This window comes from Phocoena phocoena, chromosome 2 (assembly GCF_963924675.1).
Source record: "Phocoena phocoena chromosome 2, mPhoPho1.1, whole genome shotgun sequence".
Lineage (NCBI taxonomy): Eukaryota > Metazoa > Chordata > Mammalia > Artiodactyla > Phocoenidae > Phocoena > Phocoena phocoena.
In genome coordinates, this window is record NC_089220.1 from 163,455,093 (window position 1) to 163,471,251 (window position 16,159).

Below are 16,159 nucleotides of genomic sequence, written 5' to 3' on the forward strand. Positions count from 1 at the left end.
TTTAAGCATTCCCTTACTCAATCTTTTATTAAAATTAAGTTGCCTTTATAAATCAACAAAATCCCAATTCTCTTTACATTAAAATTTAAAAGAAGGCAATTCTGATGTACAATAAATTCGAGCCAGTGTAACATCGTGCAACTTTAATAAGCAGAAACTTCAGAGTAACACCTTTTTTGGCTCAAACGTTCTCTTCCATGAAGCAACTGTTCAGTCACAATTCTATGACTGAACGGGAAAAAAATCTATAATCCAGGCAAAAACGACCTGAATGAAGGTTTAAACTTTATAAGTGGTATATAAAACAAGTGGAATATACAAATTTGGTGGGTTTTCTCTGTTGAAGAGAAAATAGAAACAATTACTATTACTGCTTTTCACCACTATTATAAAATAAAGGTCAATTTTTTTTTTTTTTTTTTTTTGCAGTACACGAGCCTCTCACTGTTGTGGCCTCTCCCGTTGCGGAGCACAGCCTCCAGACGCGCAGGCTCAGCGGCCATGGCTCACGGGCCCAGCTGCTCCGCGGCATGTGGGATCTTCCCGGACCGGGGCACGAACCCGTGTCCCCTGCATTGGCAGGCGGACTCTCAACCACTGCACCACCATGGAAGCCCAAGGTCAATATTTTTAAAAAGAAATATTGCCTATGAGTGGCATGCCTTTTTTCTAGCTACCAAATTTTTGAATTACCACCATGATATTTTTGTTGGCTTATTTACACATGAAACCTTGTGTCCTAAGGAAATTTAACCCAAATAGGGATGAGAAAGAGTCCCAGGTCAAATGCTACTGCAATGATCAAACTAGATGAGCAAAGACTAAATATGACGAAAGCAGAGGCTCAGAGCACAAAAACATATTGATTTTTAGAAGCATACCTATGAGTCGTGGCAGAAAATGTATAACTGAAACAGAGCCACTCAAGGAACAGAGGCATGTGTGCAGAGGAGCAAGGGATAAGCATTGAAATGGCAGGACAGCATGAATTAAGCATCCAGGGACTGAGTCTAATTCTGTGCCTGACAGTCTCCCAACCTTCATCCCTGCTCAACAGACAGGAAAGAATAATGGACTGCTTTTCCTCCAGAGACCAGTGATAATTAATTAATTAATTAATCTCCGTGAATACAAATTATTTACACGCAGATTACATTTCAAGCAGAAAAGAGGATTACAAAGTAATGAACAGAGGTTTCAATATATCAAAGCCAAGTGTAGACATTTTTAACCTGAACTGAAGATGTTCTCTCATTATTTAATGGTTTGGGAACCAGGTTTTGACTACAGATTTTTCTCATGTATGACCGTGGGTACATCTCTTGAAGATGACTGTTTTCGCTTTTTCACATTCTTTGCCAACATATCAATACTTTGCCATCAAATCTGTGCCTGACCCAAAGCAGATATATGATAAATTTGGATAATTTTTGAGTAATTATTAAAATAGGCATAGAAATAACTTGAGGTCAAATTAGAGTTCATCATCACCGTGGGCCATTCTGAGATGTAGGAAATACAGGCACAGGTGAGCCAGGGTCATCAGGAATGAGAGCCAGTGAAGTCAGGGTTCAGACGCACTGCGTGCTGGAAACAGCATGTAAGAGCTGAGCTCTGAGGGAATGGACCACTTGGCAGTGGACACAGATATTTTCATCAGGACATGAGGAAATCACCCTCTCCTCCTAGTTGCGCTGAAGAAAACATCGAAACCTTCATAGGAGTAAAAGTATAGCATCAACACAAACACCCTTGAAATTTATTTTTAGAGAAGATATAGTTTAGACTAAGATAACTTTTATGCTACCTACTGAATACCAGACACTCTGCTCTGGCCTGTACAAAATAAAAGATCCCTGACTTCCAAGTGGCTTCAATCTACTACAGAGAAAGAAAGGGGAAGGAGAAAGACAGAAAGGACGCTCATACAAACACTTGGAAGGGTAGCTGTTCAACAAGAAAGTTTGTATTCAAGAGATATTAAAGAGCTAGCTTTGTAAAGCGACAGCCTGGGTGGGAATTTAAGCAAGACGCTACTTTTCATTAAGTGAGTTACTGAGGGAGGAGTGAAGGCCGGGCTCGCCTAAGGAAGCAGGTGTGCTCATGAGCACTGCAGACACATCGGCTCCAGAGACACACACCTACAGTTGTCAACAAACGACCACTTACTCCGCTGAGCATTTTGCTGGTTTTCAAAGCGTGGTTTAAAAACAAGTTTGGGAGATCTGAAACTGGATCATGCATATTTTGAATGTCTTTCTTGTACTTCACCTATGAAAATAACATGGAACAAAATACCATCTAGGAGAAGAAAATATTACGCTTTTGCATTATGGCCATTATTATTTTAAACACAACAATTATTTAACGGGAAATTGACAAATGAATTTACAAGGAGCCACTAGATGGTGCTCATTTACTACGGAATGAATAAAAGAAAACTACAGGGACTTGAAAATATTTTGGTAACTCCTTTTGTTTACTTGGTCAGAAAGGGTGATGTTAACAGAATCAAGTAACTTTAACAGAAATTCTGCTTGCAAAAAATGAAGAAAATAGAAACTTTACTCTTTAGAAATTACCACCATCTTTCTATTATATTTTGTGTCTATTTTAGAGCTTCTGGTGGTTTTCATCCTATTACTATATAGAATGTTTCTTTTCTCTTTAATCAGTTACTTTGGAAACATAGTAATATTAGTAATAATAATAATAAAATGTTAATAATAGAAAACATCAAGCACTTACTGTGTAAGTAAGTAAACAAGTAAAAACTTTTCTGTTTAAACACTTTATATGTATTAAGTAATCTCCACAATCCTAGTAGGTAAATACTTTAAATATCCCCATTTTACAGATGAGGAAACTGAGGCACAAAGATGAAAGCATAATATTAAGTGGTGGAGCAAGATTCAAATCCAGGCAATTGATTCTAAACCTTGAGCTTTCAGTACTGTGCTCTAGGTTCCTTTAAGTATATCCCAACTCTATTTGCTTTACGTTTATACACACACAAAAATAATCAAATAAGAAAAATAAATCATTAAGATATTCCCAAAGGTCCTAAAAGACAGAAACACCTAATTCAATTGCTGGTAACAAAAGCTGGGTAATGAACACAAATTATAATACCTTCTAAACATTAATGAAAATAAAATATACCAAGTCCCAAGGATATGACAGGAGTTGAAAGGTTTAAATGCTCTAACAAAGCAACAGTTCAACAATAGTCAAACTTAACATTTAAAAAGGTACTCTATACATCATTCAATTATAGCAAAGTAATTGATTTTTTTCCATGTTTCTTTTTTTATATCCTTCCTAATTCTCATAAAAAATTAAGACATCTTTTCTTATAAATTGAAACTTTATTTTTAAAGACATGAAATGAAAACAAAACTTATGAAGAGGTATTTCACAGAATTTACATAAGGGATAAGAAAGATATTGTAAGCCATCTCAAGTACAATTTCTGGAAATAGCCTTATGATAAACTACTATGCACCAGGTATACTTTACAATATGCACAATTTCATGCATAATTACATGAGTGAACTATTGTCATAATCACTAATTTATGATACTACACACTACTTTTCTGAAAAACTATATAATCTATTTCTATTCTTGATCGGCTATAATAGTTTTATTAGCAATATTGTTCCTACTTATTAATTAATTAGTAATCAGTAACCATTAATAGTAAATTACAATATGAAATTTTTCTCAGAAAAGCTTCAAGAAAATATGCTTCAGCTTTTTCTAAAATTATTTGTAAATGACCTGATCCTGATTAAGTGTCACAAGTACCACACAGCCAAGTCCGACAAAACAAGAATCAAAATATACTGAAAATAATCTTCTGTGAATTACGAGTCAGGAAGCAGAAAGTAACTTACATTACTCGCCAGGACAGTGGCCAGCTGACTTTGCCTAAAAGAAGTACTTTCAAGAGGATTGTAATGATGTTTCTTACCCTTCATTTCATTATCAAATTTTTCTTTGTATTTAACCTTCCATAAAAGAAACAAAAAGGATAAATTAAATAGCACATTTACCTTTAAGCTTTCAAAGTAACATGTTTGATTTTTAATTACATCAGATAAAAGCTGCCTTAAAAATGTATGATAGCAAACGTTTAAATTCCTGGTATTTCCCCCCACACTCCCCCACCCCCATATAAAGCTTAATTAGGCATAAAGGGTTTTTTTTTTAAATTAAAAAACACCTCTACTTGAACATGGATCATAAATGCAATTAGGCATGAACTCAAATCCTATTAACAAGAATTATACACTAAAATCTGGGGATTTTTAAATGTCAGTTTCCACTCCCGCATTCCTAACATTTATGATCAGTTAGAAATCAAGACCACAAATGTCTTAACATCTACCACATTTAGAAAATGGGTCCTAAATCTCAGAATTTGAATATTAATTTTCCTAAGAGAATTATTCCAAATGCAGGACATCGCTCATACCATGGTTTTTCTCATCATTTCCCATTTGTTCAAAACCTCATTGTTAGGGATTACATTTTCTGAAACATCCTGGGTCTATTTAATGTCATTTTTCATTTCTCTGTTTTAACTCCACAATTGTATTCAGTGGCAGAACCATCTCCAATCTTCACCGTGGATTTTTTTTTTTAAGTAGTCTTAAGGCAACCAAAAGAAGGATTATCAACTTATCGTGTAGAACTATATTTTTCTCCATGAATAGAGAAATATGTGAATGTATGTTATGATAATTAATTAGAATATATATACAAATTCTTTACAAAAATAAAACAAAAATAGCTAGTCTCATTTCACATCCGCTTTTACTCCTGTAGGCAGGAAAGGATGCACAAATCTTAAAAGCAAAAGTAAGCTCTTTTGTCTTCTTGTAATATTTTTTATTATATAATGATTCTTACACTATTTTGTTTTCTTACAACATTCAGAATGCACCTTTATTCTACATCCTAAGCTCTGCCTTGCAGAAACCTTTACAAAAAAGCAGTTTGGGAATGGCTCATGTTACCTCTTTTAATCTAGTGTGTATTGGGGGATGGTCTCCCTCAGGGACACATGCCGCGTTACCTACGAGTGGGAGCTTGTGAAAACCCTGGTGGGAACACTTTTGGAAAATATGTCAAGATGGTTCACAGGGAACATTTTCTGTTGCAGTTCCATTTGCTAATAATAACTTTTGATACTCAGTTTACCTTATAAATTCAAGCAAAATCTCATTCATTCTAATTAGCAGGCAAGGTCTCCCTAAAACAAGAAAAACTTTGATTTTTGAAAATTATTTTATCTTGAAATCAGGGCCAACATCACCAATGGAATAAATTTAGACGTCCTTTACTACTTTCCACAGTAGCTGGCACCAAAGCCAAGATTCTTCCTACCTGGTCCTCCCCTAAACACACAATGCCACTCCTCTGCTGTGGCATTTTTCACAGTATTCTTATCTGTGTTTTTGTCTCTTCTAGGTTTTAGTGCCTGAAAGGTATTCACTTAGTGATGATAGTAGATTCTCTGAACTGACTTCCCCTAGAATGGCACTCCCGATTCAGCCAGATTCACCAACACCTTCGACCTACTGAGGAAAACATGCTGCCTGATGCCACAGTGCCGTAAACACTCTCAGCCCGTAGCTGTTCCCATCTAATCAACTGATTCTGCTATGTAACACGGGCTTGCATCATTTCCTGTCAGTTATTCACAGTTCCCAACCTCAGGCACCATGAGTATCTTACTAGCTATGTATTAGCTAAAAGGCAAAAGTTGAGCACGGAGAGCCCACCATACCGTCTTTGTACCCACCCCTGGGGTTCCCAGCACAATTACACTAAGCCCAGAGGCAACATGGAAGGAAGTGTTACTTGGAAATTAACCTGACACATTCTCATCTGTTAGATAACCTGGCAGCATTTACTCTTTCCAAGTAAATGCCTAATTTCTGAAAAACAATTATCAATCTACACTGTAATGATTCCTTCCTTCCTCGATTCAGTAAACATTGAGCCTGCACTGGGTTCCTACTCTGAGTTAGGATGAGTTCCTACCTGAGGTTGGGAATGCTGATATGACCCTGACACACTCCATCAGGCTTGGAGCCAGTAATCTCTTCCAAAAGCAAACCTGATCAAGTCACATACATGCTTAAACTCACTTCTTATTGGGCTTAGCATGAAGACCAGGATCCCAGACATGGTTACAAGGTTCAGTGGGACCTGGCATTCCCAGCTCTCCAATCTCCCCTTTAATTTCTGTCCTCTGGCCATCCTCGTGTTCTGAAGTTCCTTGAACATGCAGCATGTGCCCCTCTCTGGCCTTCCGTATGCTGTCCCCTCTGCGTCAGATTAATTTCCAAGTCACACCCCCCTCCGTGTTGTGTCTGCTCCTAGTGTAACTGTGCTGAGAACTACAGGGGGTTCAAAGGCAGTCTGATGGGCTCTCCGTGCTCAAGGATGATATGACCTATTTTTGCCATTTAGCTAATACGTAACTAAGACACTCACGATGTCTGAGGTTGAAGAGTATGAATAATTGAAAGAAAACTTGATGGAAGCCAGCACTGCTCAGCTGGATTAATTGATCAGATTTAAATACTTCGGTACAAACAGAACCCTGCATTTTTTCACCTGACGTTTTACGAGACACACTTTTAGTAATACTAACCTATTATTAAAGGTGAGTTTTCCCTGGAAATATAAGGTTAGCCTATTTTCTAAGTTTTGGACATATTTGAATTATCTGTGTATGTCTGCTCTCCCATTAGACAGTGAGCAAGAAATAGATTTTTATTCATTTTTGTATCCCCAGTGCCTGACACACTAGTGCTTTGAATGGATTTGGCACTTAATATATGTTTATTAAAGAAACATATAAATTAAAGAGAAAATGAAAAGCAGTCAACTCTCTATTAGGACTCAGAATGAGTCATACCCTGAGGGAGGTGTTGGAACTATATATACTTCTCTAATTTCCCAAGTCTGTTCCCCCAACACACACCCTCCAGTCATTGATAAATTGGTTTGAACAACATCCTATTAGGAAGAAAAAAATGCAAAAGGAAATGAAAAACAATAGATATAAAAATAACATATTACATCTGTATCATACTTTATAGTTCCTGCCAGACTTTTACTCATTCCTTCAAGAATTATTTATCTAACGCGTACTCTACATCACTTATTATGCTGAAGAGTTCTATACTGAAGAGATTTGGGAATCGGGCGGTAACTGTCTTCAAACATTTGCAAAAACAGAAAAATAGCATTTGTTCTAGTACAAAAGGTAAAGCTAGTATTGATAGGTAGGAGTTGTAGCCAACGAGATTTCTGCTGGTTATAAGGAAAATCTTCCATCAGCTGAGCTGTCCACCAGTGGAACAGCTTTCCAGTTCTGTTTTCCCCTTCTGCTTTCCTGCTTCAAATCACTGCTTCCTACCTCCTCCCAACGTTCACCTGAAATTTTTCCACACATCTTGCATCTGCCCAAATGTAACTTCTTTCTGAAAGCCCTCTCTGACCCTCTAAACTATAATATGTACTGCTGATATATTTTTTGAAGCACCCCCAATTTACCTGGTCACTCATCACACATTGCTGCAATTACCTGCAAAACTGTCTCTGGTGTTGGTCTTCCCCATTAGACTCTGAGCTTGGTGAAGGCATGGGCTATATTCTGTTCACCCTTGAAAATCTAACCCCAAGCATAGTGTCTGGCATGTAGTATCTGGTTCAGTAACTGTTTTGTTTGAATGAATAAGTGGATGGATTACACTGAGAAGGGATTCTTTCATTGAAAAGCAGGACCAGGTAACTTTCATGGTGTCTCCAAATTTTGCAATAGCCTTGTAATAGATCTTTATGAGAACTTTATTCTTAAAGATTTCTACCACCGTTATGCATTGGGTTACACACCCTAAAATTTGAATTTTAAAATGCTGTCTAACCTTTCCAGGTTATTTCTGTAGCATGAGATTAATTATTTAAAGTGTATCTGTCATTCATGTACTTCTAATGAGTTTAATAATAAGCGAAGTGCTATGAAATTTATCTTATTTTAACCTTCAGAACTCTGTGTGATCTGACTTAAAAGATACCTAAAGAACAAAAATGCAAGAATTTCCCTCATTAATTAACCAGAAAGTAAAATAACTGAATTACATAAAAAACATATTTACCAGACACTGATACCAACTGTTTCTTATCTTGCTGTAAGGTTTGCACATAAATGAACTAAGAAAATAGCCAAATAGTTTGGTTCACTCACTGGTTCACTCACTAACTTCACATACACACCGAACATTCTATCCTACTTTCAACCCACAGTTCACACATCTGAGTGTCGACCTGCTCACGCACACTCGCTTCTGCTAAGGGATCAAGGTAATGCTTTCCTTTCATTATAATGGGTGACTCAACCATGGAACAAAGTATCTCCCTTCCAGTTTTAAGACCATTTGAGACAAGAGGAAATAGGTGTTGGGTGATTTTGCTATGGTTTTAAGGCACAATGTTACCCCTTATACCTAAATCAATCACTGGAAACAAATGAAAAGTTATACCTATGACTGATTTTATTCACATTATGAATATCATATCCAAAAGTTAATGACTACCAACTTTTTAAAAAATATAGGTTAGGTATATGGGATGAAACTCCTAGAAGTTTTATAAAGAGTTTTAACAGACTTAGCAGAACTTTCAGAGGTACACACTACAGAAAAACACTAGAACTGTTCAACCGCAATGATAGAACTTAACCTAGTTCCTCATAACCGCCTCTGAACAGGGCTGTGTTTCAACAGTCAAAGCCTGACTTCCGATCTCGGTAGTTCAAGCTTTCAGCACAAGGAGTGCTGGGCTTGGTGACATCACCTGTGGCTCGGTTTCACACAGTGCCAGAAAAGCAGGCAAAAAGCAGACCCTGAACGGAAGCTTTTCATCATAGTCACAGAAACACATGCCAGGAAAGAAGTGGATAAGTGCACTTGATTATCAGGGAAAGTGAAAAGTAAACACCACCACAATGCCGCACATCCACGGGCATCAATGCCTCCAATTTTGGATGAAACTGAACTAAAAGCTGTTGAGGAAGAGAGTAAGAACGGATTTTTATGTGGAATTCATCATAAAATCCATGTGTTTAAGTCTGAATTTTACCCAAAATATACTCTGCCCTTATTTTCATAATAAAATAATACCTTACTGACTTTGAACCAAATGTGAATGATCTAGAGAAATTTGTTTAATCAGTCTCTATGTCATTCTTGAAAGCCTAATCTGTGCCATGAACGCCATTAAACCCTGTCCCCCACAGAGCCTGCTGAGTGGTAGTGAATAGATGTTTAAAACACACACATGTACATTTACATGACTAATATACATTGTGTTAAGGACTGTAAAGAAAAACAGAAGGGGAACAGAGCGATATGATTTAAATCAGCAAGTCAAAGACGTGACATTTAAGCCAAAAGTTGGGTGGAAGGAGGTTGGAAGGGAGAGTGCTTGCCCAGAAGGGAGAATGGGAGATTCTCCAAACCAGTTAATACCCCTTTACAAGTTAAGGACAATACTTACTATTATATTTTAACATCAATCTGATTAGTAATTTTAGGTTTAAAACCCTCTCTTACCAATACATCAAATGCAATTTTAGAGGAAACACTAATTACTATAAATACAAAATTTTCTTTGATATTATAAAACTAAAGGAATTCCATTCATCACATAGACAAATTCCAATTCATAAATTAAGATGATCTATGAATATGAAAACAAAATAACCAACTCTTAGAAGAACTTTTTTAAGATGATGACTTCGATAATTACTGCCCTAATATCTGAGATACTTATAAATACACCCATCTCTTTATCTTAGCACATGAGATTTCACTTTCACTTTTCACTGATTTTCTTTTAATTACTTGACCATAATTTTATGTGCCTCCTAGACTTTACAACTATGGGAGCAAAGCTATTGTACAAGTTAACATAGGAAGAGTTTTGTTTCCATAGCTTTTTCCAGGTTCAATCCCACAGAGCTCAATTTCCAGGTAAAATGGGAGAATTGTGCCCTCTTGCTTTCTCTTTCTGTCTATTCAGCAGGGGTGTCTTATCTCTCCACACCATGGGCACTGCCCCGTCATCGCCTTCCCTCTCACAATCCGGGTGCTCTCTTACTCTTTCTGTTCTGCATCTTGCATCCTGCCCCTAGCTTCCCAGCTTACTGCATTCCTAAATTATTTCCCTTCTACGTATCTACTTGCCTTCGTGGGCTCCTATATTCACAATCTCATTAGCTTAGGAGCAAGAGAATACATGATCTCCAAAGTCGTCAATAAAAATAAGAAACTACACTTTCTGCCTTTATTTCTAGTCAATGCACCTGAAAATACAAATGAACATACCAAGTTCATTCCAGAAGTCCTATATATTCATCTGCCCAGTTTTTCCCTTTTCTAATGGGTTTGTACACTGTGAGATCAGCAAAAATGTCATAAAAAAACAAAGATGACAGATACAATATAACCTGCAGATTACAATCTGCTTAGGCATCTGATAATTCAGTTATTAAATGACTTGAGATTTTTTTTTTTTAAGTCTGCCTAAGAACCCAGGTAGGATCAAATGGTAGGATTTTTGGTGACTGCATTTGAAATGTGAAACTAAAAACTCAAATACTAAAACTTTCTTCTAAGGACTCTCAAATAAGATTGTGAAGGAATGAATTTAAGACCAGAATCTAAGGGCCAGTCAACTACTTCTGCTTCATTTTGTGCATGAATTCATGTAAAAAATGCAGAGTAGAAAACTATTCCGAATAGCCACAGTAAAGTTATTCCTGGGAAATGATGCAGTGTTTCTACGGGCCAGGCAGTGTTTTAAGCTGCTCCCGGTAATTCATTTAATCCTCAGGACAACCCTAAGAAGCAGTATTGCTGCCATGCCGTCTTACGGGCCAGGAAACTGCAGATGGAGAAATTAAGCCATCTGTCCAAAGTCACTCAGTGAGCCAGCGGCAGGACCAGGAACTCAGGGTCCAGGTCCACAGCCCATTTTCTTAATTACTCAGCCAAACTGTACTGCTTTTCTAGAACCTGCCACTTCTCCTACACAACCGATAGGAACTCTTTGCCCCCAGAAAAGGCTGAAATTGTAAGAAGTCAGAAAATCTAAAGCGATACCGGAAGAGTTGTCAGGTCTGTGCCAATATTCCCTGCTCTTCAATGAGTGTTATTTGGGCTGAGAAGAGCTTGGAGTCACGGCCCTTCTCAGGCCCTCCAAAGCTAAGAACATAGTAGGTCTTCTCATTTTTTCAGATAGTATTTTATGTTCCTCAGTTAGATTTTACAGCTTTCCTCTTTTACATCTCTCCACTTTGAAGTATAATCGAATTAAGACTTTTGCAACTTGAGGAATGGACATTTTCAAAGTTGAAAACACTACACATGCATAAAAATTACTGTTTGTCATCACTGACTTTGCAAATGTTACCTTTTTCCATTACAAGAGTTGTTAATTTTTATATAGTCAAGCATGTCTAACTATTATTTTATAGCTTCTGGTTCTCCAGTTTTAAGAACTCTGTTATCCCTATGTGGTATATATAGTCTCTTGGATTTTCTTTTAAGGTTTAAAATATTTTTTTGGTTTACATTCACATCTTTAATCCATCTGGAATTCATTTTGTAGATGGTTTAAGACTCAGGTCCAATTTTATTTTTACCCAGATGGATGGCCAGTTATGTCAGCACCGTTTATTAACTAATACAACTTTTTCCCACTGACTTGAACCAACACTTTTATCATATATTAAATTCTTATACACATTGGAACCTGTTTCAGGATTCCCTAGTCTATCCTACTGATTATTTTATCTCTTACTATATCAATCCCATATTGATTTAATTTCAGTGGTTTTATACTATGTTATGGTAACTCACAACTTAAGTTCTCCTTCACTGGTCTTCACTTTCATACTTTTAAAGGCTATTCTCAGGCATTTCCTTTCCATTCAAACTCTAAGATCATTTACCCATACTTCAAAAAAACTGTTGGATTCTAATTGAAATTGCATGACATTTATATATTAATTTTGGGAAAACTGAAATTTTTATCTATTGAGACGTTCAGCCAAAGATATGGCATGTCTTTACACTTTTTCAGATCCTTTTTATGATTTCAATGTTCTCTTCATTTACATTACCTCTTTTTTACTTTGTGATTAAAACATTTAAAAATTGAGAAAATTGCTATTTTTCTTACTAAGTTAAAAGTTCTGTGTATGCGTGTAGAGATAGAAATTTAATTATTCTTCTAATCTAATTGATATGACTATTGCTAAATTCTAAAAATCCTAGGAAATGTGACAACATGGCTGAACTCATAGAAAAAGGTTAGAATTTGAGCCAGGAGAAAAGAAAACTTAGTTTTATGCTTAAAATTGGACTTATTTTATCCCTTACTGAAATTTACAATTATTGTAATCCTATCTGACATGGTTACAGAAACATTATCTTTACGTATTCTTGCAATTAAAGACATTACCTAAAGTAAAGTATCTTCCAGTGCTGCTAGAAACAAAATCTCTGAATAAAATCATTGTGGAATCATCACTAGACTCTTACTTGACTAGAAAGTTTAGAAGCTTCCACCGCATGTTCAAAATCTGGTCTTCCAATTACAGCAGGCTCTTTATTCATTACTCCTTGCCCTTTCTTGTATTCAGCCTAAAATGAATAAATAAGAGAATGTTGACTATTTCTACTTTCCAATGAAAAATTACATTGATAATAGCCAAAATAAAATTGACCCTCAGTCCATAAAAAATGATCCTTACAACTCACCAAATACTAAAATGCTGACTGCTAAGAAGAAACTGATTTTATAAAAACAACTTTTTTGTAGTAAAATAATTACTAAGTTTGAGTCCATGAATCCAGTCATCACCATCATTGTGTTTATTTTATCCAGGAGAAATTTCTAGATAATTGAGACCCTGCATTCTGCATACAGATGTCTTCCGGCTCTGTTTAGTCTTAGGAACTGATCTAACCCTGTTTGGTAAACATGCAGTTGAATTTAGTAAACAAGTATTGATTTTTTAAGGTGAGTATAGCCTATGTTACTCAAATATTTGGTTCAAGTTAAGTAATCATTTTTAATCAGGATGTAAGGTATGTTTAAGTAAAATGGTATTAACCAAGAAGGATGTCTTAGGGAAGATAAAAACAGCCATGATGGGCTTCCCTGATGGCGCAGTGGCTGAGAGTCCACCTGCCGATGCGGGGGACGCGGGTTCGTGCCCCGGTCCGGGAAGATCCCACATGCCGCAGAGCAGCTGAGCCCATGAGCCATGGCCGCTGAGCCTGCGCGTCCGGAGCCTGTGCTCCGCAGCGGGAGAGGCCACAACAGTGAGAGGCCCAAGTACAGCAAAAAAAAAAAAAAAAAAAAAACAGCCATGATGTATAGGAAATGTGCATTGGTAAATGCGGACCAAAGAGAACCTGCACAATTAACAGCAACAAGATGGAAACAAGGCCAAGTGAAGTTCTTTGGGACAAGGTGAGAGATAATATGGGACCAGACGAATGACAAACTTGATTCTCAGGCTCAGACGTTTGAATGTTATCTTATGCCTGAATAGTACTCATTTTTTTAAAAGCATGACAACAGAGCCATGGTCAAGTCAAGTCTGATCAGTTTCTGCACATATCCAAATAATCTACATAGTGAAATGGATAATTCAGATGAAAAAATTGAGATGTCATCAATTCAGATTGATTAATTTCACTAACTAAATTAACCATCCAACAACCAAAGCCACTTTGTCTCCTGCAAAAATGAGAAATCAATTCTGCTCAAGATAAGAAAGAGAGATTACATTGCTTATGATCTTGGAGATCTGTGTCGCCATCTTGATGTCTGGTCTGTCAAGCTCCGCATTATACATGTGGGTGTCCTGCACATCTTTTCTATAAAAAATCTGATCAAAGAGACAGTTTTGATTGAAAAAGAGAAAACAGAAATGAGTAGTTTCATATAGCTGCTAGCCTCAATGTCCATAACATAATTTATCCTTGCCGTAATCTTCTAAGAAAGCCACTGACCCTAAGTTTTTTTTTTTAATTTTTATGTGCAACATTTATTTGGATAACTATATTCTCTTTTTACTATGCCAATGCCTCACTAACATTTTTGCATATGAACTGAATTTATACAACATAAAAAATATAATCCCAAGACCTTGGCACAGAATCAATCTTATAAGATTTTACATATACCATCCTTATAAGCATGTCATTCTGTGTAAGTGTATATGTGCATATTTACATACAGAATATCCTCACCAAGGGCGTTAACTTGTCTACCACACAGTCTTGACCCCCAGGGCATACAGGATAAGCTCCAGCACACGAATATGGAAAATCATTTCCTGGGGTGAGGGTATGTGAAACTCTGGAACTCTCCAGCTCTTTCACCCTCCCAACCACACCTTTATCTTCCTTTTCTGATTGGACTCTTCAAATGCCCCTTATCTGGGAGGCCTAGTGATGGGTACTGCTAGTTTTATTCTAGTAAATATCACTGCAATGACTTGATCCTCCAACAATAAAAGGATCCACACTAAGGAATATTCATCCTCTGAATACACATTAGATACAATCAAACCAAAGTGTGGAAAATAGAGATTTAAAGAGAAAAATATATATAAGTTTTGCCAAACATACTTTAGATGACAGTGGTCGTTTACATTAACTTGACTAACAAATGAGAGGAGAGACCAGAAGCCAACTCATATAATCCCTGATGGGCAAACATCTCACTGTCTATCTGCTTCTCTATTTCCTGAGATCGGTCATGAGCTGAAGAAATATTTATCTATTTGCCAGATGGAGTTCTATGTGGCAAATTCACCAGTGGATGGCTAGTCAACTTGTCCATTACATTAGATTCTATTAAATGTATAATGCAAAGCGTGTAGTAACAGTCACTTTTAAAACCCATCTTCACTTTTTCAAGATGTAAAAGGTAGAACACAGAAATGTACAACTGAACATCTATACAAAATGCACAATTAATTGCATTTGTACAAAACGAGTATTTCTAACACTGCCTGCAAGCTTTCTGCAATAGCATCATCTGGGGTACTTATTAAAATTTTTAGATTCCTGAGATCCATCCTCAAACCTCTGTAACAGAATTTTGGTAAATGGGGCCCAAGAATCTGGATTTTAATGAATTCCCCAGTTGACCACTATGAATCAGTGCTCTGGATAATATCAGTGTATCTTGTTATTTTCCTTTCAACCTTGCAGCGTTAAAAAAAATTGGTACATTTTTATTTCTTTCAAAAATAATATCAGTTGTAAGAAACGATAATGCATTAAAACTTTCACAGGATCCCTAATGCATTGTATGATTTTATTTCAATGAAGCATATGTATATATACTTCTGTTTAAGAGCTTGCACTGGGACTTCCCTGGTGGTCCAGTGGCTAAGGCTCCGTGCTCCCAATGCAGAGGGCCCGGGTTCAATCCCTGGTTAGGGAACCTAGATCCCGCATGCCACAACTAAGACCTGACGCAGCCAAATAAATTAATTAATTTTTTTTTTAAAAAAAGAGCTTGCATTGGCCTCACCACCCACTACTTTTTAAACTATGTTTATGATCATGAACCTGTCTGACAAGTGAACACAGCTTAAATATAATTAGCGTAATTTTGGCAAGAACATCTGTTTCCTTCACTACTTGCATTTTCACAGGCTTTACCTTAAGCAATTTTAAGTAGGTTTTGTGCACACCGGTAGCAAAAGAAACAAAAATAATCTGAAAACTGAGTTATTTTGTTGGGTGAGTTTAAAATCTTCAGGGATTTAAAATAAGCCAATTTTGGCTGGTTTCAAAAAGCAACACACTCATCTACAAATGATGGCCAATCAACCTCAGCCTGCACCAAGTTAAACACAAACTGTGTAAACAAAAACGGACTCTCAGGTGAAAACAAACCAAAATTATTACCCAGCTACAAGACTAACTGTTTCTAAGTTACTACATTCAGATGAAAGCCGTAGGGGGGGATGTCTTTTTGTTTAGAAAAGAATGAGGGTAAAAATGTAAACCCTTACTTTTTGAAAAGAGCTGCAACCTTTCAG

At 36.6% G+C, this 16,159-nt stretch overlaps 1 protein-coding gene across 3 annotated transcripts in view; it reads right to left on the reverse strand.

The window, feature by feature from the left end:
- The window catches only part of NEBL (nebulette), a 339,842-nt gene that overhangs the window by 63,965 nt on the left and 259,718 nt on the right, over window positions 1-16,159 (reverse strand). The window contains exons 6-9 of one of the 3 annotated variants that reach the window (XM_065872789.1): window positions 13,886-13,987; window positions 12,630-12,731; window positions 3,900-4,013; window positions 2,170-2,271 (exon numbers count right to left, since the gene is read on the reverse strand). The exons of the other annotated variants lie outside the window; for them this stretch is intronic. Coding sequence (XP_065728861.1) covers window positions 2,170-2,271; window positions 3,900-4,013; window positions 12,630-12,731; window positions 13,886-13,987 — 420 coding nt within the window. The remainder of the gene's footprint in view (window positions 1-2,169; window positions 2,272-3,899; window positions 4,014-12,629; window positions 12,732-13,885; window positions 13,988-16,159) is intronic. 3 annotated transcript variants of the gene reach the window in all.